The sequence below is a fragment of the Stigmatopora nigra genome, chromosome 1 (genome assembly GCF_051989575.1).
Source record: "Stigmatopora nigra isolate UIUO_SnigA chromosome 1, RoL_Snig_1.1, whole genome shotgun sequence".
Classification (NCBI taxonomy): domain Eukaryota; kingdom Metazoa; phylum Chordata; class Actinopteri; order Syngnathiformes; family Syngnathidae; genus Stigmatopora; species Stigmatopora nigra.
In genome coordinates this window covers 20,618,506-20,642,488 of record NC_135508.1, presented here as the reverse complement: position 1 = coordinate 20,642,488, position 23,983 = coordinate 20,618,506, and the positions used below count along the sequence as shown (strand labels likewise).

Here is a 23,983-nt window from a genome sequence, read left to right as displayed (position 1 = left end):
GAAGTTGCGCTTTGAATGGAAAGACGTTAAAAGAGCGCATGCGCCAACAACACCTGGTTGCGCGTGACGCCTACCAGAGAAAAGCTCCTTTGTGGTTCTCGTGAGGAAATGAGATTACAAAACTACTGTGCACGCCCGCGAGCTCAGTTGTGGAGCTTCCACTTATTACTTCGTCGTCCGCCTCCATCCATCCGTCCGGCCAGGAAGATTAGAGTATACAACTTTTAGACACATCGCCTTTTCTTGCTCCCGCAGGTGAGCGCCGCTCCTTTTTTTTCCGTCCCACCCGAAAAGAGTCGGGAAAAGTCATGGACTTCGTTCGAGAATTAAGAACAAGCTAGCGCCGTTTCAGTTTGAGAACGAGGCGGAAAGAAGATTTAGTATTAGCCTGGCGAGATAAAGAGACAGGATGGGGATGGATTTCAGCACTCTCCGGACCCTCATCAGCAGATATGTAAGTTCACTAGTATAACTCACTATTTTACTATTAGCGTTTGTGCGTGCACATGAAAATGATTTATTTTCCAAAACTCACCCGTATTAAGTTTTTCAGATCTGAATTTGTTGTTTGCTGCACCGATGTCTTGGTTTTCAGTTGGTTTTGTTTTTTATCTCATTTTAATACGGTCACGAGAAATTAATGATTCGGCTTTGGTTCAGAATCAGTTCGTAATTGGAGAAAGTGATATATTAAATTAGATGTTAAACAAAGATTGTCACTGTTTGTAATCAAACTCATCCTAGCTCTGCCCGGCACGACCAAGCAGTCACAATGAATGGATTTCCACATTTCCAATACAATGGAAGCAATGTAAACAAACCCATATCAGATAGCCTCCACCTAACCCAAATATAGTATAAATAATTTGAGTAATCACCTCAGAACTAACTAAGCAAGTGGTAGTGATGCACCAGATGTGGGAAAAAAACAGGTCTGCATTGAGACATGTTAGAACTTGCACCGAAAAACAGCACCAGAAAATGTAGGTTGTCATGCTCAATCAAGTCATACTACTATACGTACTACTACTAAAACTCCACACAGCAGCACTTCTCTAACGCTCAAGTTTCACAGAGAGCAAATACACTCCTTGGGAATTGTGCAGTACACTTTTCAGATTTTGTACAGTAGTTCATTTAATTTAAAAAAAAAAAGCCGTTCTTGGACCTCTTGCCTAATTTATTATGCGACATCTCCCATTTGAGGAAGACTACAAATGCAATAGTCACATGAATTATGTAATCCCCTTGTTTCTCCCCTGCTCGTCAAATCGATGGGCTGCAGTGAAGCCACCATCTTCTCTGTCTCCTACATTAGGCTCCACACTAATGTGTGAGAGTCAGAGATCTCAGATGAGGCTTGGGTCTGGCATCCCAACTGTTGCTAATGGACAATAAAATGAAATTCTGGCTGGACGGGGGCTGAAATGGAGCTGCGTAGTAGAACGCACACTGAGACACGGACTATGACTGATAGGTTGTGGGATGCTGATGAGGTCTGCTGCTGTAATTGATCTGGATAACAGCTCAAGACAAATGGCTCAGGGCTAAATTGATTGGTTGCCAGAGCATGCACAGCCAATGCGGAATATTTAAGATTAGAGAAAGGCCCATTTATCACTTTGTCAATACTAGGCTTTCATGAAAATTTATAAGTCAATACAGGGTAGACAGCAAGGTAATGGGACGTGGCTGATTATTAGGAGCTTTTAAGGATTGAGCTAATTTGTCAGGCTAGTTTGTAATTCTGTTTTTCTTCCACATCAGCGCATGGGAAATGGAGGCTAAAATTCAATTTGTATGGTGAATACCACTTTCAAACTCACCGCTTGGTGGTTAAGGTGCAACATTTACTCCAATTGCGCCATCTCTTATACAGTAAAATCGAAAGGGCACAAGATCATTATGTAAGAACACTTCCCAAGTGTTAAATGTACTGTAATCTCTGTGTCTGTGCAGACAGACAATGAAATGTGACATGAATGAACTCACTCGTGGACCAGTCGTGCCATTCTCATCCCCTCATTTATCCGATCAAACTCCACAATAGTTTTGACAACACCCTTTAAAATTCTGAATCTACTGTATCAAATGCCTGCTAATAATCGTAGCATTCTTGATTTTATTTTGTGAATATTCATCAGGCTTAAACAATTTCAGCTTATTCTATTTTAATCTAAAATGTAAAATACTTTCCAGGTAAAGTGTGTCTCTCAGTGAGCCAGCCTGGAAAAAAAATAACTAAATTAGATTACATGTTTCATTCCCTTAATCTGGAAATTGGCAATGTTTACAGAGAATACTGTAGGAATGTGTGAAGAGTCATTAATGCCACACCTCCGCCATCGTACCTGTGCATCTGCAGCCAAGCAGCATTCCTCTGTACCTGATTAGTTGTGATTCCTGGACAGAAAACTCATTCTTATCCTTCTGTGTTGGGATTAAAGGGTTACTCTTGTTCACTAGTTTCTCAAGCTCAATCAGGTGGATAAATCGGAGCCAATCACTGGCCTTCTGCTGCTTGTGTTCCACCGGTTGCAGTTGGATGTTGACGTAAAGGTTTCAACATGAAATGCTGCTAGAGAAGCAGTGATATGTTTGTTCCCATGTTACAGTGATGTCATGCACACGCAGACGGGTAATGGAGTTGCAGCTACATGAGGTGGAGGCCAGCGCCTCACATGCACTCCTTGGCGCAGTCCGCTTGTCAATAATTCATAAGCGGACAGGATGATAGTACTCGTAGTCTTCTATTCTTTTATAGGAGATGTGTGTGTGTGTGTGCAGTAGGCCTCTCTATTTGGCCACAAGCCACATAAAGAGCATGTAGATGTCCAGTTACTGAACCTTCATAGTCAATACCAGGCAGTTTCCATGTTCAAAATCATGTTAAACTTTTTAATTCTTATTCTGACTATTTTATTCAGGCTGTCCCATGTTAAAATTGTATGTATAATGGTCCCAGGAAGTAGCAGCAGGTTTATTCTAATTATTTAACACCCACCAGCAGGGTTAACCTATTTACCAGAGGGATTTAAAAGTTCTCCCTAAGCTTGTCTTCTAGCTGTTCCACTTCTTGTCGATCCACTGGGTTTAGTTTGAGGCTATTAAAGCACAGTCTAACCTCCGTTGTTTACGGTGGTAGTATCTGCTTGCCTTGGGTGTGGAGTGAGTGACGTCACTTAGACCGGTTAAAAAATGACAGTACGCTGGGCTCTTTAGTGAAGTTAAACAACCCGAAGGTCTCATCATGATGAAGCAAAAGAAAACATGGACATCTTTGTAAAAGTTTGTCTTACGCATTAAAAGTATTCATAAAACTGTGGAATACTACCACTTTATGAACACTTTTTTTTCGCCTCATAGGCCATTATAAATTGTTGCAGGTGAATAAAAAACAATTCCTAAAAGAGCATTTACTAGAGCATTACAATTTTTTAAAACGTTTTCTACATTTATAGTTTACAACACCCTCTCTTATAATTGTATCAGAGTAAGATAATTTTTGTAACGTATACATGATAATCTAGATTACAGAAATCTCTAAATTTCTGCGGAATGTAATTTAAATGAGTTAAATAGAAAGCATGTGAAACAGTGACACTAGTATTTATCCAAGTGCTTGTTTTCAGCCATCAATTTCTATTGTATACTAACTTCAGCAACACTGTTGGCCCACTTGGTGCTTCCGTTGTTGTGTCATTTATTTTTGCTCAATAAATCCATCGCCGAGGTACTAATGGTAGATCACGTGACTGTAAGAATTTATCCAGTCTGTCGGTTTTCATTGGGCCTGAACAATGTCTTGTTTGTGCCGCGACATCGCGAACCACGCATACACAATACTCACATTGCTGGACATGCGATACCTTTATTTAATTCTTTTTTTTTTAACGCATATGTGCCTTTTTCAATTAGAATATCAGGTTCTCTTCCAAACTTCTTTTGTGTGGAGCCGACAGCTTCATCCAACATAAACACATTCATGTTCTGAAGTAAAGTTCAAGAAGGTACCTTTGAAATAGAGTAGTATTTATGTAGTATGTATTGTTTTCCATGTCTTTGTCTCAAGTGGTAAAGCATACTTGAATACTGACCTGCCTTGTGCCACTCATATGCTTTCAATTCGAGGCCCCTATGCGACTGAGTTTTACACTCCCTTCTTTTAACGCATGAGACACCTGCAGTAAATATCATCCAACTTATTACTGTAAGGTTAGGTTTCGTGTACAGTAATGGCTTGGAGGTGGAATTGTGGTAAAGGTCTTGAATCAGCACCCTTGCTGTTATATTCAAACACATTTCATCCCATAGAACAAGGAAGGAAAAGGATGATTAGCCCAGGGTTAATAAAACGTGGTCTTGTCCATTTAACATTCAGAGATGTTTGAACTTGGCTTGTCACATTACCATTGCTCTCTGTAACCTTAATGTTCTCCCTGACACTGGGAGTAATAGCGGTGCAAGTCATTGGAACAATGCTTTCCCAGTCCAAGTCCGAGACGGTAAATAAAAGTCCGGTGATAATATACGACCCATCTTCCCAAGCGCTGACTGTGCACCCGACTGATACCCTGACTCTCGTAGCTATGTTTGCTTAAAAGCTTTCCCACAAAGTATCATACTGACCTTGGACAGATCTAGTAACTCGGTGAATGGATGCAGTTGTGCACCTAAGTGACCCCATAGTTGAACAATGTGTGCACAAATCATAATTGATTGTTGTGTAATATATAGTAATTGATCTATGCTGGCAATCAACATGAAGATAAGGCCTGTGACCCTTATTGACCTCTGACATAACTCAACCAGCTGCATTCTATACTTTGGGGTGCATTCATTGTTATTGAACAGCACTTTCTACAATTTTGACCCAACTAAGTAGACATTTTGCATGTAGCAACAATAGAAATTTGACAGATGATCAGTGGTGGGCAAACTTTTCGGCCCGGGGGCTACATTGACTTTAAAAATTTGACAGATGGGCCGGCTCAGCACAAGATACGATACATATAAAAACTGCATACGTTAACAGCACATATGAAACATAAACAGAAAAAAAGGACTAAAGTATTAACATACTCATCACTCATCATTAAAGGAAAAGGTACAAAGTAAAGTAATAAGGAATGTATTAATAAATATTAAAATGTCATTTAAAAAAGATGGGTGGGCTGTAAAACACGAAAAACAAATAAGAGTGGACAAAGCTACTGCCACTGGCTTCCGCGTGACGGCGCCATCTTGGGTTAAAAAAAAATTTGGACGACGTCGGCGGGGCGGATTAAAAGGCCTCGCGAGCCGTATGTGGACCACGGGCCATAGTTTGCCCATGTCTGTTCTAGATGTAGTGAAAATTGACCACATGGTGCCAGACGATAGTATCATTAAAAAAATCTAATGTAGTGTTACTCAGCGTAAATCTATATTATTGTTTAACGGCATTAGATGAAGTATTTAAACATGAATAAATAAACAGTGCATTAATTTTTTATTTTAATTTCTACAAAGACTGCTGAATTTGCAAATCTGTGTTACTTTATCATATCCAAAGAGCTTCGCTTCTACTCTATACTCATCAGTTCTTGTATGGCTACACCCTGAGCTTCCTTGTTAATTTTAATTTTAAATTGCTGAAACAATGTTCTGAAGAGCTCGAGAGTTATACTATCCATCTCCACCGTGGCACTCAGCCTAGGTCATGTGTCTTAGCAGCTCTAGCTAGGCTTGTGATGGCCACATGATGCCATGTTGTTCTTGCGCCCTTTTGACATTCCTAGTCAACTTCACTCTTGGCAATTTTCATCCAGCCTGACATTCATTCAAAAGATTCACCAAGGTTGTAAATTGAGATTTCTACCCTTACACTACAAGGCACAGTTAGGTTAGTATGTTCGCCTCGCAGTTCAGATCTAGTGGTTTCAAATCCAGGCTGTTCCCATCCTGCACATTATGTTAATTTAAGATAAAATTGTCCTTGGATCGCCATTTGTTTCCAACTGTGCACTAGGTTTGAGTGGCAACAATTCAAGGATGCAAAGCGCTTCTCAACCAAGGTCATTGGGGATTGGCTCCAGTGCCCCTGCAACCTGAGAGATTAGTGCAGAAAACGAGAAAACACTTACTTTATTTGTACATGTTAATTTGCACTGTAAAAAAAGGTTAGAGGTGACGTTTTATACCTACGGTATTATGGTCAATGTTTTGAATTTTTTTTTTTTTAATTCACTCATTATTTTAGTTTTGTTTGTTTGTTTCGTCTGGTTGATTTGTGTTTGTGTTGTGTGGTGTCGCTAACTGACAATACGATGTAATGGAGACCATTACGCTAGTCTCTCAGCAGGACAAACAAACATTAGGGATGAGTGAGAAGCGCTCCCACTAATGTGCAGGCCATTGTAAAGTGGTGAAACATTCACATTGGTGGGAAATAAAAAGTGAAAAAGCATTTTGCCTCATTTTTCAAGGCTCCCGTGAGACAGACTATTGAATTACGTACAGCTTGAAACGAAAGTTCATGAAACACATGCACCATACCAACAGTTATTGGCCTCCCTGACCTTAGCAAAATAAACCACCCAGATTCCCTAAATGTATACGATTAATACCTGCTTTGTCTTTCTTTGTTAAAACATGCATGTCGCTCTGGTTGTGAATGGTTTCGTGGTCTTTCAAGAGCTATTCCACTAAGACCTTAATAGAGAAATGTAATTTGTGGATCATGTGACTGTCAGGAGTTCCCAATGAACCCAAGAATGAGCTCTATGCAGTGTTTCCTTGATCCCCCTGACATGCAAATAATGACTCTGCATATCCTCAGGAAATTACTTAGTGTTTTTTCCAGTTCAAAGACAATTGTAGCAATACATGCAATGGTTACACAACAAAGAAAACTGTTGCGTGTTCTTGAGACAACATGAGAAAAATCTGGATTTTTTTTGACAAGGATTCTAGGGTTATTAGTCTTAAATTATTATAGAATCTCTTACAATGAAGAAAGTGATTCGCTTACTACATCTAAAATGCCTGCTTGCAACGAGGTAAATGCTTTGCTCCTTAATTAGACTAAACAAAAGGGAAGCCGAATCCACTTGGAATGCTGGAATGTGAAGAAGATCCTTCGGCTGCACATGACCTTCATTTGTTTTGACTATTTGACGTCTCACTTCTGTTTCCCACCCCTCCCTTGAGAGTTGAGACGTCCATTGTAACTAAGGTCCTTGAAGTTAATAAACAAGGAAAAGGAAAGTATTATTCCGCTTGTCTCAGATCGACATTGATCCATGTTTTGGTCTAAAATCAGATAATTCACTAAGATTTCATTTAAGTGTTCTGATGTGGAGCTGTGCTCTAGCTTCTTTGCCCAATAAGGCAAAACAAACCAACACTGCTGGAACAACGGTTTCATTCTGGTGTGAGATTGCTTGTGTATTTGAGTGGGTGCGGTTGTATCGCATAGGCAGATATCCGTCATTTGCCTTTGTTGACTTGTCTCTGTCGCAGCCTGTTGGTAAGACAGATAAAGAGATCAAAGACAGTGGCGACCATAGCTCAGCCTCAATAGATGCTTAGAAACAATTCTCATCTGTTTCTGTGATTCAACAGCGCCGTGTGCTATCTTTACCTTCCACATTTTAAGCCCTTCTTGTATACCACTGAACCCGTTCACAGTGTTGACAAACTACGAGAACCATCATATTGGGACACCTGACGGGAAGTGAAAATGAGTGGCTCAGCCAGGATGCAATGCTTCCGATCTTTTGTAATATTTTGTACAAAAATGTCACACATTTGTACTTCACCAGCATTTGAATCCTCCGTGCTCACTTAAGTTTGACACGAGAGGTCAGCTTTCTCACAATCTCTTTTTAAATTCATTTCAAAGTATTTTATGGGGGTATCGCTGGAAATACTTCAGAATCAGATGTACTTTTTTTGGCCTTACTTTATATTCTGAGTTTGTCGTTACCCAGAACTTTTTCAATGTGTACATTTTCATAGTTGTTTAAAACCTTTCCTATTTTAATCGTTTAATTCACGGAATACAATGTTGCTCAACAGTGTTGGAAGGTTTTATGTTAGGACCATGTCAGAGTTTTTAGGAAGCCTGTCAAGGCTTTTATTGGTAGGTCCATGTTCTACTTGTTCTGCTGCCTCTTAAAGATTTGAGGAAACTGAATTGTAAAGAACAATAGGAGAGGCGGAGCTTGGAAGCTGAATTGTGAGGAACAATCGCGGGGGCGGAGCTTGTTTGCTCATCTAAACATTTCTAACATGATAAGCAACTCAGTCAGGATGTTTGCATTTGTGTGTTTAACCCACTGTGCGCCACTGATTGAGATAGACCGTTAAAAAAAAATCTGCTATTCTCCATCATCCATTTATCCTCCATTCTGACCACAAAAGCTTCCCCTCAAACTATAAATAAACTTTTGAAAGCCACAACGTCCTGAAACATGAAACTCCACTCGAAGAGATTACCAGGGTTCAGAATAGCCAAATGTCTCCTGTTACAACTGAATGCTGAAGATCCCTGCTCACGTTGGCAGTCTTCATGGTATAATCAGAGTTTTATTTCGTAAGGGTGACATCTGATTTGATTAAACATGGACAGGCTTTACTGCAAAAAGCTTGAAAGCCAATTCCAATCGATGGAAGCCTTTTTTCACTGAGTCGGGAGATGAAAAGGACACTTAGGCCAAAGATGGCAGTAGAATTGGACAATAAATAGAATCTCCTGTGAGTATCTTTAGATATCACAAAGGGAGTCTGCAAACACAGGCCTTAAAGGAGTTAACTTGCCAGTTCTGGCAAAACAAATTCCATAGTTGCTACTTTTCACCACTATTAAATTGAAACAGAATTGTTTCAAACTCTTTTATTAATGGACCTGTCAGGTGTGGGTTTGTGTGAGTAATGTGCCAGGGCAAGGAGACAGATTTGTTTCCTAATTTTCTACTGGCGTAACTACAAAGGGATAACTGAAAGTCAATCGCAGGTCAAAAACAACAGAAGTAATAACTGATAGTCAGTCACAGGTCAAAAACAACAAGTAATTACTGAGAGCCAGTTTGTGGAGACATAGAAAAACATCCTTTCACACCTACTATGAGTGTATTTGTTGAACTTAACTGGCATATTGCTAAAAAGTGGATGGAGGCCAGATAACCATAGAAAAGTCCATTGACTTAGTGTGCCCAACATGTTTTACTTTCGCCCCTAAAACCTCAGCTAAGAGGCTAATTTGCTTCTATTAAAATAAAAGAAAAAGGTGTTGTGAGGTCAACATCGATTTTGATTGTAGTGGGACAAAACCGCACCAATCTAGACTACAGTGTACTCGCTCTTTCCCCTGTATTTACAATATTTCAAGGCAAAATGCTAGTTAATTGTCACTGCCGTTACCTTAAGTAAATTATTTTTAAAATTGTACTCAACTCCTCAATGATAAGGATAGAGAGATAGCACTAATTTACCTGTTAGATTCATGGCAAAATACCTTGCAAAACTGGAAATACAACTGCTTTCGCATTCTGCTTATGTATTCTGTCACACAAAAGTGTGTTTAATTTGCACAAATGTGTGTTTCTGGTAGTATTGTAATTGTGTCGGTGTCTGATTAGTTGGGAATAATGGAAGTAACATTAAAATGGCGTGTAAGCTCAAGTCAAGTCCATATAACACTCAGGAGAAAACTTTGCCAGCAAATAGGTCAAAGGAAGTGCAAAAAAAGCAAGTTTATACAAAAGATAATTGGGAATTCATAACGAAAACACACTTTCATGCAGATAAAACACATCCTTGTGCATACAGATCGTGCACTGCACTTCAAACACCTTTTACATACGCTCTGTTATGAATAACACACAAGGAATTGTGGATAATTATGTACATATTCTATTTTGTGTGAAACATTTGACTTGCATGTTGTATGTTGAAGAATAGCATTAGCATGCTTCATCCGGAACACTGTAAAGTCTTTTCGTCCTTTACTTCTCAGTCTGTACAATGTGTGTCAGTTTCATTGTGACATTAATGATACAAAAGCTGTGTGAGTAATATTCTAACTAGTAATGTTGTGATGGCCAGAGAATGAGTACATTCAAAAAAAGACAAAGAGAAGCAAAATATGGAATAAATGGCATTTCCATTTGTTTTCCAAGTAATCTGTGTATTTTCTGAGTGATTTCATCGTCTTCTTGCCATTCGGAAGCACACATAACTCTGTGTATCCGTGGAAACAAAAACTGCTGTTCATTGAGGATACCAAATAAGTCACCCATTATACTATTTGTTAGAAATGTCACACTGTCTAGTGTCACATGACCTACTGCTGCTGTTGAAATTGAAAAGGACCTTTAACATTGTATTTAAATGCAATGTCAAGCTGTTATGATTTACAGTATGGAACATTTTCTTATAGTGTGTTGGTGAGGAAAATTGGGTTGACAGCCGGACAATATACATTGGACACAAAGAGCCTCCTCCGGGTGCAGAAGCCTTCATACAACAAAGATTCCCAGACAACCGGATAGTGTCTTCCAAGGTCAGTCACAGCACACAAGTAAAGGCCAGTCTCACAGAGGACCTGAATTATTTAGTTTCCTAATAGTGGCTGCTTAATCAAACAAATTGATGAAATAAATTGAAGTAATCTAAACACAAAACGGAGTCGTTGGCCGTTTGAACTATGAGCACCACTCACTTAACTGAAACTAAATCCAAACATGCAATATGTTGTTTCAATTTCACCCGACGCTAAATTCAGGACGGCTAAGTTTAAAAAAAAAAAAAAGGCTACTTGACATATTACACAATCAGACTCATAGACTTTGGATGACGCACCTGTTTAAACTCCCAGACTAAGAGTGTGAGGTCACATTTCTAATTGAAGTAATTTACACTGAAAACAGAAACCCAATGTTTAAACCTTAATTGTCCTGCATGCATGAACCGATTTATTTTTTGTTACCAGTACACATTTTGGAACTTCGTCCCCAAGAATCTGTTTGAGCAGTTCAGGAGAGTTGCCAACTTCTACTTCCTCATCATATTTCTGGTTCAGGTAACACTCAACAATTAGGATATCTGTTTACAGTATATTATAGGTTTAGTTACACACAGCATTTTTCAATCTCAAAATGGTACAGTTATGAACAATCATACCTGCACCAGACTTGGAATGCCACCCTGGTTTTCTTGGCGTAATGATGCCAGCTGTACGAGTTTGTTGTATTATCAGTTACATAAACAGATCAGAATGAATGCAAACCTGTAAACAAAGATAACAATCAAGGTCAAATCCACCATTTGTTGGTTTCTCTTCTTGGCATTTGGCTGCAGTTACATGAAAACGTCTGTGTTCTTTCTTACCATTCCCATCTAAACATGGTAAATGGAGAGTACTTGTATAGTGCCTTAAATTTAAACATTTTTACCTGGTTTAAAGTGCTTTACATTAGCACCCGTTCGTTCATCAAAGCTGCTGCTGCTGCTGCTGCTATGAAAAGGGCTGCCAACCTACTGGGGGCAAATTTGAGTTCAGTGCCTTGCCCAAGACCAATTCAATAGTGGGGAGTCATGTACTGGAATTAAACCGCTGACCCTTCGGTCTCAGGACAAGTTCAGCTACCGTCTGTGTCATGGCCACTTTGTTAGATATGATTAAACCAGATTCCAAACCAGTTTGGCACGCAGTGGTTTCAAGAAGTTGCAAAATGCTAAATTATGTCTAAAATGTATTTTCCTGTCTGTATTCTCACCTTCTTGCTACTGTGACAATAAAATTTCCCGAATACGGGATGAATACAGTTATCTAATCTAAAATCAGGAATCATTGTTTCCCTGTTTCAAAGCTGGAAAATGACTCAACCGTGTGTTTTTTTTCAGTTGATCATTGACACGCCCACCAGCCCAGTCACCAGTGGACTGCCACTCTTCTTTGTCATCACCGTAACGGCAATCAAACAGGTGAGAGAAGAAGTACTGATTTGTTGACTCATTTGTCGCCGTCAACCATGGAATGCTCTCTTTCTTCTCCAGGGTTATGAGGACTGGTTGAGACACAAAGCTGACGACGCTGTAAACCATTGCGCTGTCCAAGTGCTGCAGCATGGCAAAGTCATCCGCAAACAGAGTCGCAAGCTCCGGGTGAGTTTGTACACGTCAGTTTGTCCAGATCATTGCTTTTTAGTAAAATAAAACCTCACCATGAATGAATGTGTGTGCTGAGTTTTAGGGCATTAATGCCCATTTCAAATGCCAGGTTCTGTTGCTAACTAGCCTTTTACTCTGTTTGACGGGATCAGGTGGGAGACATAGTCTTTGTGAAAGAAGACCAATCGTTCCCCTGTGATCTCGTCTTGTTATCCTCATCTCGAGATGATGGCACATGCTTTGTCACCACAGCCAGTCTGGATGGGGAGAGCAGTCACAAGGTGTTTGAATATGTATTACTATGGCGGACAAATATTTGACACAGCTTCCCTGTCTCATGTTAGAGTTTGCTCGTCTCAAAATGGTTTTGTTTTTTATACATTTCTAGACGTACTATGCAGTGCAGGAAACCAAAGCATACAATGCCGAGAAGGAGGTGGACTCAATCCACGCTACTATTGAATGTGAACAACCACAGCCAGACCTGTACAAGTCAGTGAAACTTGAAACACAAGAGCTATGTGAACTCTACATAGAATACATTTTCTTAATGCTTCCATCTATTTTCCTTTTTTGTTTGTTTGTAACAGGTTTGTTGGTCGTATTAACATTTACATGAGCAATGAGCCAGTGGCAAGGTAATACTACCACGTGTAAACTTCTCATATGGGGTAGATTGGTGTGCGTTTGGAATATTATAACCATTGTAAAATGACACTGTATATAGAATGTGTTTCTTTATTAAAGGTTTGATGCGCCGGAAAATATTTTGACCTTATTGCCGTTCACAGGCCATTAGGTTCAGAAAATCTGCTTCTTAGAGGAGCCACACTGAAGAACACGGAGTACATTTATGGTAAAATAGGATAAATATTGTTTTTTAGTGCTCTCTGGGTGAAGATTCTAATGAAGCTTAACATTCTGTTGGTATGATATGCAGCAGTTGCCATCTACACTGGGATGGAAACAAAGATGGCTCTCAACTACCAAACCAAGTCTCAAAAACGCTCTGCTGTAGAAAAGTAAGCTTTTTCCAAACCTTTGCTTGGAGGATGTTTTAGCTTGCCATCACCCATCCGTTCATCGTTTTTTTATGTAATGGTTATACCTCAGCTGTTTATTGAGGATTTTTGCAAAATTGTTTCTTGCACCACTTGGTGTTTCTTAACTTCTTTTGAATTTCGCAGGTCAATGAATGCTTATTTGGTGGTCTACCTATGCATTCTTATCAGCAAAGCCTTTGTCAACACGGTGCTAAAATACGCGTGGCAGTCTGATCCTATCAGAGATGAGCCTTGGTATGACCAGAGAACAGAGGCAGAAAGAGAGAGACATATTGTGAGTGTTGTTAATTCCAGCATTTTAGACTGAGATGTTTTTTGTTTGTTTTTGTTTTGTTTACTAAAGGTTTTATCTTGTTGAACCTCTCACATTTTCGTCTTGCCTCCACAGCTGATCAGGGCCTTCACAGACTTCCTGGCATTTATGGTTCTCTTTAACTACATTATCCCCGTTTCCATGTACGTCACTGTGGAAATGCAGAAGTTCCTGGGCTCCTATTTCATTATGTGGGATGACGAGATGTTTGACTCTGAGCTCGGCGAGAGAGCAGTGGTCAACACATCGGACCTCAATGAGGAGCTTGGACAGGTTCCCTAATTTTCTTCCCATCGTCCAAATATCATGATCCTTAGGCTTAGATTTTTGTTCTTCTCTCAAGGTGGAGTACGTGTTCACTGACAAAACAGGGACACTTACAGAAAATAACATGGAATTCATTGAGTGCTGCGTGGATGGACATGTTTATGTAGCCCAGGCTATCTGTAATGGACAAGTAATAACACAATATCTTACCTTCTTTTTTTTCCCACCAAAGCATTGTGAAATAAATTCCAACATCCATTATTATTATTTTTTTTAAATACCCTCTCACTTTTCCATGCTTGTAGGTGATGCCAGGTGCAGATACTATGGACATGATAGATACATCACCAGGTCCAGATGCCAAGGTGGGTGAGACCGTGCAGTTTATTGAATGTTGTTTTTATGTGCATTACTCAGCAGCAAATTTTGTTGGCAATTAATATAACAGGAGCGTGAGGACCTCTTTTTCCGTGCACTGTGTTTATGCCACACCGTGCAAGTGAAAGAGGAGGAGACAGTGGACGGTATCAAACAAGGCATCCATCTAGGCAAATCCACTTCCTTCTACATCTCGTCATCTCCGGATGAAGTAGCACTAGTGGAAGGCATGAAGAGGTGCTTAACACAAACATGTACACATATGCTTCAAATCTTGTGGAAAGACAGCTTTTCTACTTTGTTTTTTGGCTGAAGGCTTGGTTTCACGTACCTGAGACTCAAGGACAGTCACATGGAGATCTTGAACAGAAAGGAGGAGATTGAGAGGTTATTGAAACCATTTTCATTTGTCAATACTCTGCTCCGGAGGATAAACTTACGGGTTTTAAATACTGTACACTTTTACTTTTTCCTCCAATCAGGTTTGAACTCTTAGAAGTTTTGACTTTTGACTCCGTCCGACGAAGGATGAGTGTCATTGTCAGGGCGAACACCGGTAATATGAATATTCTGTTTGGTTTTTGCTTCTATATTTCTTCATATCTATTCACTCATGTGTGAAGGGGAGCTGTACCTTTTCTGCAAAGGAGCAGACTCATCCATCTTCCCAAGGGTCATATCAGGCAAGGTGGATCAAGTCAGAGCTCGAGTGGAGCACAATGCAATAGTGAGGGCACACACTCATACACATCCAAAGACATATTGCACTGGTTTTCTCTTGTCCATTCATCATTCCTCATTGAATCTCTTTCCAGGAGGGGCTTAGGACACTCTGTGTAGCATATCGACCTCTCAGTCCAGTGCAATATCAGGAGGTGTGCCTGCTGTTAAGTGGAGCCAAGTTGGCATTGCAAGACAGAGACAAGCGGCTGGCAGATGCTTACGACATGATTGAGAAAGACCTCATCTTGCTGGGAGCCACAGCTGTGGAAGACAGGTACTAGATGATACCAATTTTCGATCATTTACTGGTTACTCAATTCAGTGTCGAAGATCTCATTCATCGCAAACAGTTTGCAAATTCATTCCATCCTAGTTTTCTGGGTTATCTCAAAGCAGTTTTGTTGCCCATTCCAGATTTGTAAGGCACTTTAGCCTTCAAAGTTTAAATAATCCACATATTAAAATGCATGCAGTTTCCCAGTAAATACCAAATATTTTTTTTAAGTGCGTAAAATGTTGTAATCATTAAATACCACCTTTCCGTAAGATGAGCTAACCGTACTTTTTGATTGTTTATTTCCATTCTGAGGAATGTCAAATGCCTCTCAATTCTGGAATTACTTTTGTTCCATTGAGAAAACATCTGCTGAGAAACTTGCTGTTTGGCCGCAATTAATACTACACACAAATTGCTGATTTTTTTCTTCTGTCCTTTTTTTTTTTGGACTTAACCATTACAGACTACAAGAAAAAGCGGCAGACACCATTGAGTCCCTGCACAAGGCTGGCATGAAAGTGTGGGTGCTGACTGGCGACAAGATGGAGACAGCAGCCGCCACTTGCTACGCCAGCAAACTTTTCCATCGCAACACGCAAATCTTGGAGCTTACCACCAAGCGGACAGAGGAGCAGAGCCTTCACGATGTTCTTTTCGATCTGAGCAGAACCGTCCTTCGACAACACGGTGGCATGAGCAGAGACGTTTCCGGGTTTGTTTTAAAATATTTCTTGGGCTATTTTGACATTTCAAGTGCAACTCGTAGTTAATCAGAAGAGGTTTTTTATCATCGGTTCTGCCATGCACGCAGTATAAGTGTGCTCTCATGGGTCTGTGCAGTTTATCTAGTGAGTATGTAGACTATGGCCTCATCATCGATGGAGCCACCCTCTCAACAGTGATGAAACCAAGCCAAGAGGACTCCAACACAGGGAACTACAAAGAGATTTTCTTAGAGATCTGCCGCAACTGCAGTGCTGTACTCTGCTGTCGAATGGCTCCTCTTCAGAAAGCACAGGTACAAGAGCGATCCCCTTCTATGAATTGCTTTGAGCCGGAAGATTAAAGATGACTGTGTTTTTCCATTCGCACCTTTCTAGATTGTGAAGCTCATTAAGACCTCCAAGGAGCATCCAATCACACTTGCCGTTGGAGATGGGGCCAATGATGTCAGCATGATCCTTGAAGCCCATGTTGGCATAGGTTCACTCTTTTTTTAACACTAACATGGATTTAAAACTGAGAAACTGCTGAATTGACCATATTTCTGGGGTTATCGCTCAGGCATCATGGGTAAAGAGGGGCGTCAGGCAGTAAGGAACAGCGACTACGCTATCCCGAAATTCAAACACCTTAAGAAGATTCTGCTGGTCCATGGACACTATTACTACATACGCATTTCTGAACTTGTACAGTACTTCTTTTACAAGGTGCAGTCATCGTACTATAAAAAATTCTCCCATGCAAATGTCAACGTGCTGACCATGTTTATGCTTATCTTCCTCCAGAATGTTTGTTTCATCTTTCCGCAGTTCTTGTACCAGTTCTTCTGTGGTTTCTCGCAACAGGTAGAGACGAGTGAACAAACAGCCACAAAGAGAGGGCGAAAAAAATTAAATATCTCTGTCCTCTTTGTCAGCCACTCTATGATACGGCTTACTTGACTCTCTACAACATTAGCTTCACTTCGCTGCCCATTCTGCTCTACAGTCTCATTGAGCAGCACATCAACATGGACATTCTGAAGAAGGACCCATGCCTGTACAGGTTGGTGCTGATAATAGTTGACTTAATGCTTTCTTTTCAAAGCAAATTATAGCATACACAATTGCACAATCAAAGGGTTTGAGTATTTTATATATATATGGCTGTCAAAACAAGTTTAAATTCAGTCTACATTCTATTGCACTTATCAAATTTAACACTAGTTTTAGCTAATTTACTAAATAGTTCCTGTCTATTAGCTCATAGGGTGAAAAGATGGCAGTACATTGACATCATCTCAGTTGAAAACTATGTAGAATTTTAGTATTTTCTTTTGCATTGATTAGACTGTATAAAATTGTAAGGTTTTTATTTTTCTTTACTTAATTTCTACCGCTGGGAATTTTTCCCTTTGTTCTGCACGTAGTGACAGTAGTGTAGTAAATAAAGATATGTTTCAATATCTTCTTGATTGAAGCTCTCAATTCATTTATCGCTATTGACAGTTTTGGACATCAATACTGGCATTTAGTGATCATGTTTTGTTGTGTTTATACTTAAAATAAAAATAAAAAAATAATTAAAAAAATATATATATATATATATATATATATATATATATATATATATATATATATATATATATATATATATATATATATATATATATATATATATATATATATATATATATATATATATATATATATATATATATATATATATATATATATATATATATATATATATATATATATATATATATATATATATATATATATATATATGTATATATGTATGTATATGTATGTATATGTATGTGTATATGTATATGTATCTTTATCTCTGTACGATGTATGAAAATGTTTTTTTTTTCTCAGCATCTTTCTTTATCTTGACCTCCACAGAGACATTGCCAAGAACTCATTACTGCGGTGGCCCATCTTCATATATTGGACTGTCTTGGGTGTATATGATGCCATTGTGATGTTTTTTGGCGCTTACTTCCTATTTGACAACACCACGTTCACCAGCAACGGACAGGTAGCCCCAATGAGTTTATGTTCTATTTTGGGTAACTTATCAAAACAAGCTAATAGGAAATCATATAGTAATGAAACCGACCAAAAACTGTTTAATCTTGTTGTGTATCTAGTTTAATTGTATCAAGTGCAAATCAATTATAATGTCAGACGGGTGTTCGATATCAGAGCATTTAGAGACGGTGTGCTCAAATGTCACCATCATCCGTCTGTCTCCTTTCATTCTTGGCCAGCGTTACTGTCCTAAAACTTTGTCTGCTCCTTTATTATTTTTCTTTGCTGTAGTTTATTTGTTTTTCTTCTGTCGCCGGGCAGTTGTTAAGTTACAGTTTTCTTCTTCTGGCTTTAGTTTTCCTCTCCTCTTACCTTTTTATGTTGCTTTTTCTTTATGCTTCTCTTTTCTTCCTCCCAGCTAATGACAACCAACACACAGATGGTAAGCCTGCCCACGTCTCACTGTCATATCTTCAAGATTACCCCGTTCGATTCCATCCCACTACCTTCTTGGGGGAAAAACATTTTCCAATCACCCAACCATCTCTTGTTGCTTGCTGTAGTCACACTAACTATAGGCTAATAACGTAGCCACCCCTTCTCTTATTCCGTATCTCCCATTGATAATCTGTGTGATGAATAGGAGAACACCTAGAAGTGTACTTGGCTATTTTTTACTATCTATGCCAATGTGAACATGGAGTTGCATCCATTCTTAGAAGTGAACGAGTGGATAAGTGAATCCGTTTACTTTGTCCTATACTTTTTGTTGATGTACTGAGAAGTGACGTGTTTGAAAGATTACTTGGCACCTTGTGAGTTTTCTGTTTCTTTTCTTTTCTAAGCGCTTAAGTCCATTAGGTGATTTGAACTTGATTAGGGAATTGGAGTTGATTCAATCTACAAACAGGTTTTTATCTTATTTTGTGCAGAGCAAAACCAGGGGTCACCATTGTTAATTCATCATCGCATATTTAACTATCCAACATTGTGTCAACTTGACTACTGCGTACTTAAGTGTCATTTTTTACATCAACCACCCAACCCTCCACTTCATGTCGCTGTTGCTGTTCACCATCTGTTTGATTGATTGAATCTTGTTGATTTTTTTTCTCTATTTACACAATGTATAGGTTAAAGAATTTGCTTGAATATGTCACTTTAAAAACATTTTTGCTAAATTATGGTAACTAATTTGCTGCCATTGAAGGGAAATGTAGCAGTGACGGATCAAGTTCCCATGCCATTGGGCGTAATGGAAATTCAATCCATTGAATTTGGAAGGGTTGATAGTGGCTATTCGCATTCTAATTTGTACCATTTGACGTCAATCACCTTCAAAGGCAGCCAATGTCTCAACCATCTTACTAAAGACATTCCTATGCCCCACCCAGTTTATAAAAAGATCTAAAAACACATCTTTGACACTTAACGGGCTAAAAATATAAATGTATTGATTATTTGGAAAGGGAAATGAAACAACTTTTTTTTCTCTCTGTAGATGTTTGGAAACTGGACCTTTGGGACACTAGTCTTTACAGTGCTGGTCTTCACAGTTACATTCAAGGTATACATCTGAAATGCAATGCAAATGCACGTACCCATCCACTCACACGCCTTATTACCATGACTTGTCTGCCTTCAGTTGGCTCTCGATACTCACTACTGGACATGGATCAACCACTTTGTCATATGGGGCTCGCTGATCTTCTTTGTGGTGTTCTCTCTGCTATGGGGAGGAATCATCTGGTACGCTTGACATGTTTTTCCCCTTTCCGTTTTGTTCAGTATCGATGAGCTGTTCTCTCTCTGGTCAACTACTCAGCCCACATGTTTTGTATACTGCAGGCCCTTTCTCAACTACCAGAGGATGTACTATGTGTTCATGCAGATGTTATCCAGTGGTCCAGCTTGGCTCAGCATAGTATTGTTGATTACAACCAGTCTGCTCCCAGATGTGCTTAAAAAAGTCATTTGGAGGGCTCTGTGGCCCACTACAACTGAACGAATACAGGTGAGCTTTCCTATGGATCTCTTCTATCTTAACAGGGTGACCAAACCCTTTTGCAACACTCACCAGATTTACCTCCAGCATTATAGATTTTATTTAAAGCTTGGTAAGACTGTGATAGTTTTGTTCCTAATTGGTGACTATGGGTCAGCAGACGTACGCAGGACTCCGCTACGTTCCTGCTTTTGTGGATGTAAGTCAGCCAACCTCTCGGCGTGCCTATCCATATTCTATTGATTCATTTCAGAACGTTGGAATTGAAGTAGTGCTTGCACTCAGGTACCACTTGGAAACTGTAGAAGCAATGATTTGAAAACGTCTTCCTAATTTCATCCGAATCATTTCAGCTTTTCCTTTAGTAGGTAGTACGCATCTTGAGTTGGATCTGCGATCAGAACTGATCATCTTCCTCGACTTTTAGAGTGTATCTAGTGATCTGAGACAGTTTTCTAAGACTCTTATCTAAACTTTTTGTAGCTCTCATTTCAATGACTCTACATCTTTTGATTGATCTTTTGTGTTTTAACCTTCTACTTCTCCCTCCTTCTCCTCACTGTCCTCTGACCTCCTGGTTGCTTTCTTGCCCTGCGATTCCGCTCCCCCCGGCAGATGAAACGTCAGTGCCTTGCCTCTCAACCTTCCACCATCTTTATGCTGTCTCAGACCTCCAGCAGAATCAGTTTTTAACCCTGCCCTAAGAGGTGACCCGTCCGCTGCTTTCCCTTTTAGGCCGCTTACCTTCTTCCTCTTACCTGCCACAAATTCCTTTTGATGTGCTCATACTGCATGAAACTCACGTCACCCCTGGATTACCTTTTATAAAGACAAACTGTTTGTGTTTGTGTGTCTGTGTTTGTGTATGCGTATATTCGTGTATGCAGCATGTGACGGATAATAGCGCTTACGAGGAGGCCGAAGCCTGCTTGAGTTCTGACTCCTTGCTAGGTGGGCTCGCTGCCACGGAAGCTTGAAGGGCTTCAGCATGGTAAAGCTTATCTCGCGTGCGTGCGTGCGTGCGTGCGTACGTCCGTGTGTGTTTTTGTTGGTTGAATAAAGGTGATCGCTCTGCCTTAATGAAACATGGATCTGATTATTTGGTGATTATTTGGTGGTTGTGCATGTATCTGGACTTTCTGGGTGGTTTGTTTGGATCTCTAGAGCCCCCTGGTGACCAAGTGCATTCTCTTTACCAAAACCTCTGTGGGGCATTTGCATGATTTGTTTTTGGAGTTTTTAAATCTTGAAACGGTCAAACATCCCAGTTGAGAAATTGGAGTAAAAAGACCAAGTGTTACCAATAAAGGCAAAACAATGTTTAAAACAATGAACCCAACTGGGATGTTTGTGTTGCTTCTCCGTAACCTCTCATAATGCCATTTTTTTTTCTCGCCCGTGATTTTCACACAGGAAGCTGATAAACTGTACAAGGGTCAGCTTTCCGAGTTTACCCCCCTGTCCTCCATCCATGCCACTGCCTTGGGTGGCGCCCCTCGTCGAGGCTCTGGCACCTACAGGAACACGCCTAACTCTACAAGGTCTGAACCCCTTACCAAGAAAGCCATGTTGACACGTTGGCATAGACCACTGGACTATTGTACCTTTACACCGCTGCTGGGATTCACTAATGTCAATCATAGTAAGGCGGGGCCAGAGACCTCAGTTTAATTTATTAATTGTCCAAAAAAAAAAAAACATTCAGCAGAACTAATGGAATACTGCTCTAACCGACTAGAATCTTCAAAGATGAGCTAGGCAATATTAATTTGGGGATGTCGCACCCAAATGGCAGGTAGTGACTGTCAAGACAACACAAAGCCTTGTGGGTTGCCGATGAAGAAGACAACATTCTGATAAGGGCTCAGCATCGCAGCTCGACTTTATTATTGGAATCATGCGCACTGGCCCTTTATTTTTCAAGTGCAATTGGACTTTTTAGGATGTGCTCCTCACTGTCAATGTCCTCTGTGTCTTCATAGGACTAACTGGTCATGCCTGCGGGCAAACACATTGTCCCGAAACACTTCATAGGACACACTGCAACAGTGTAAGAAAGATGTCTCAAGAGGGCCTACAGGTTTACATCCGACACTTGTAGGCTTCTCCGTGTATCTAGTCTTGCTAGCGTCTAGCACAGACCTGGGCAATTCTGTCTTGGAGAGCCACTGTGGGTGCAGGTTTTTGTTCCAACCAATCCAACACAAACAATTGAACCAATTAGATTCCTGCTGAAACAAGAAGCACCTGACACCTGATTGTATATCTAACATACCAGATTGGTGGAAAGGTTTCCTCTTATGACTTGGAATGAAAACCTGCAACCACTGCGACCCTTTGTGAAATGAATTGCCCATCCCTGGTCTAGCATATAGACAAAACTACTGTGGATACTGTCCTTTCCCTGTGTACCGTAGCTATTGTAGCATGTTTACCGCCAGCACTTCATCTGTCCTCCCCCTTTAGTCTTTATTTTTGAAGAGAATATTCTGCTCGCAGTGGTAGTTGTGTGACAGTGTGCCAGCTGTCTCGTCGCCTTCACGTTGTGTTGTGTATACGTCATTAATCATATTTACCTGCTGGTTTGCGAAAGAGTATTTTTCCATACAGGAAAATGGAAACGAATCTCCTCATGTATTCCATCGTCACGTGCCACTTTCAACTGCCTGGTCTCCTGTCTTCTTTCTTTCTGTTTCCCGCGCATTATCTACCAGTTGTTGTCACTGTGGCAAATGACGCTGGCGACGTTATGGAGACCGCGTGACCAGCGCCGTCAATTTTTCCCACTCCTCGCCATGGCCTGTCATTGGCACTCCAGTACGCGACTAGAAAAAGTAGAAAAAAAGTGTTGGTGTCTTTTTGTCATCTCTGAACCAAAGCCTTGTTGATGCTTCAGATCTTTGTAGCTGCTTCCTGTTTAGGTGCCTTGTGCTAGTTGATATCTCTGCAATGCAGAGTGCGAGTGTGGGAGCAGGCCAATGTACACATATCTATCTGTAAAGAGCACTGGAAACGGATCAAAGATCAAGATGTTGGACCATTGCTGTAGGATTTCATTATTTGTATGTTGTTGTTTATTTTTTAAAGATGTTTTATACACTGGACCTGTGGGAGGACTTATTTAAATGCAGTCGACCAATGTTACAAACTGACTATTTTTAACATGTATTTCTTACATGAACATCAGTATCTGGACTTGTGTTGCTGTTAGTTTATGGCAGTAATTTTTCAACATTTTTTCTTATTTTCCTCACGTACCTCTTGTTAGGATGTGATTATTTGATTATTTTACGATCTGGCGACAGTATTGGACACCAATAAACTGAGTTTGGATGAACATCATTGACTATGAGCGTGTGCGAGCATGTTTTAGAATGATCTTAGCAAGTATGGTAGAAACACACATGGAATTTGCTGTAGCTTAGTTGCTTAGTTCCGGACTCTGCAGAAAATTGTCCTCATTTGAGGATTAAGGCTTCCAAAGTCATTTTGCTAGAACGACTCAAATAGCCCATAACACAAAGAAATAATAAATGACACGTTTCTATGTGTACAAAAACGTTTTACAGTGATAGCAAAATGTATTTGTTGGTGCTTGAACAGTGTATGAAGTGTCTTACTTAAGTTAAATAGTATATACAGCAAGAAAAACTCCCTTTTTTATTTTAGATATCAATTAAAAAATCAGTATTTGTGCAGATTTTATTTGAAGGTAAATTTTGTGGAATTGTACTAGTATTTTATATTTCAGTACAGACAGTTCAGACATTTACAAAGAGTAGATCAGAGTATAAAATAAAGTAGCTGCTCTCAAGTATTGAACATTTTGCCACTTTTTAGTAAAAAAAATGATTCACATTGGGCTTTATCCAACTCCAAATGCATTTTATACCCACGGGTGTGTCTTTCACGACAGTGAGGATCCACCTAACTCAAATGCCATTTCAAATACTGTGTTGATTCTGCAATTCACCTGCTTTCCACTAAGGAGCAGCACAGTAGTATTGTTAGATTTAGGGTTATAGTATACATATTTAAACTATTCCATGTGATACACAG

General features: G+C 39.8%; 1 protein-coding gene across 12 annotated transcripts; it reads left to right on the top strand.

Annotated features, from left to right (window-relative positions):
• Positions 1–68: 68 nt before the first annotated feature.
• On the top strand, positions 69–23,266 carry atp11a (ATPase phospholipid transporting 11A). Of its 12 annotated transcripts, none has more exons than XR_013325961.1 (33): positions 69–454; positions 10,424–10,546; positions 10,976–11,065; positions 11,890–11,970; positions 12,043–12,150; positions 12,309–12,437; positions 12,545–12,648; positions 12,747–12,794; positions 12,948–13,012; positions 13,097–13,178; positions 13,344–13,494; positions 13,609–13,806; positions 13,877–13,990; positions 14,106–14,165; positions 14,249–14,415; positions 14,494–14,565; positions 14,661–14,734; positions 14,802–14,905; positions 14,994–15,175; positions 15,642–15,890; positions 16,019–16,196; positions 16,279–16,381; positions 16,463–16,608; positions 16,687–16,746; positions 16,818–16,945; positions 17,791–17,926; positions 18,338–18,361; positions 19,421–19,486; positions 19,565–19,668; positions 19,768–19,933; positions 20,540–20,631; positions 20,812–20,915; positions 21,338–21,465. XR_013325961.1 is itself a non-coding variant. In XM_077713936.1 (33 exons), the coding sequence occupies exons 1-32, from the start codon at positions 410–412 to the stop codon at positions 21,956–21,958; spliced, it is 3,537 nt and encodes a 1,178-aa protein (XP_077570062.1). In that variant the 5' UTR covers positions 69–409; the 3' UTR covers positions 21,959–21,974; positions 22,535–23,266. The 12 variants fall into 12 exon arrangements, 7 of the variants coding, with proteins under 7 accessions (XP_077570062.1, XP_077570076.1, XP_077570055.1 ...); XM_077713936.1 differs by lacking the exons at positions 20,540–20,631; positions 20,812–20,915 and adding exons at positions 21,907–21,974; positions 22,535–23,266; XM_077713950.1 differs by lacking the exon at positions 20,540–20,631 and adding an exon at positions 20,085–20,123 and having other exon boundaries at positions 21,338–21,486.
• The last annotated feature ends 717 nt before the right edge of the window (positions 23,267–23,983 follow it).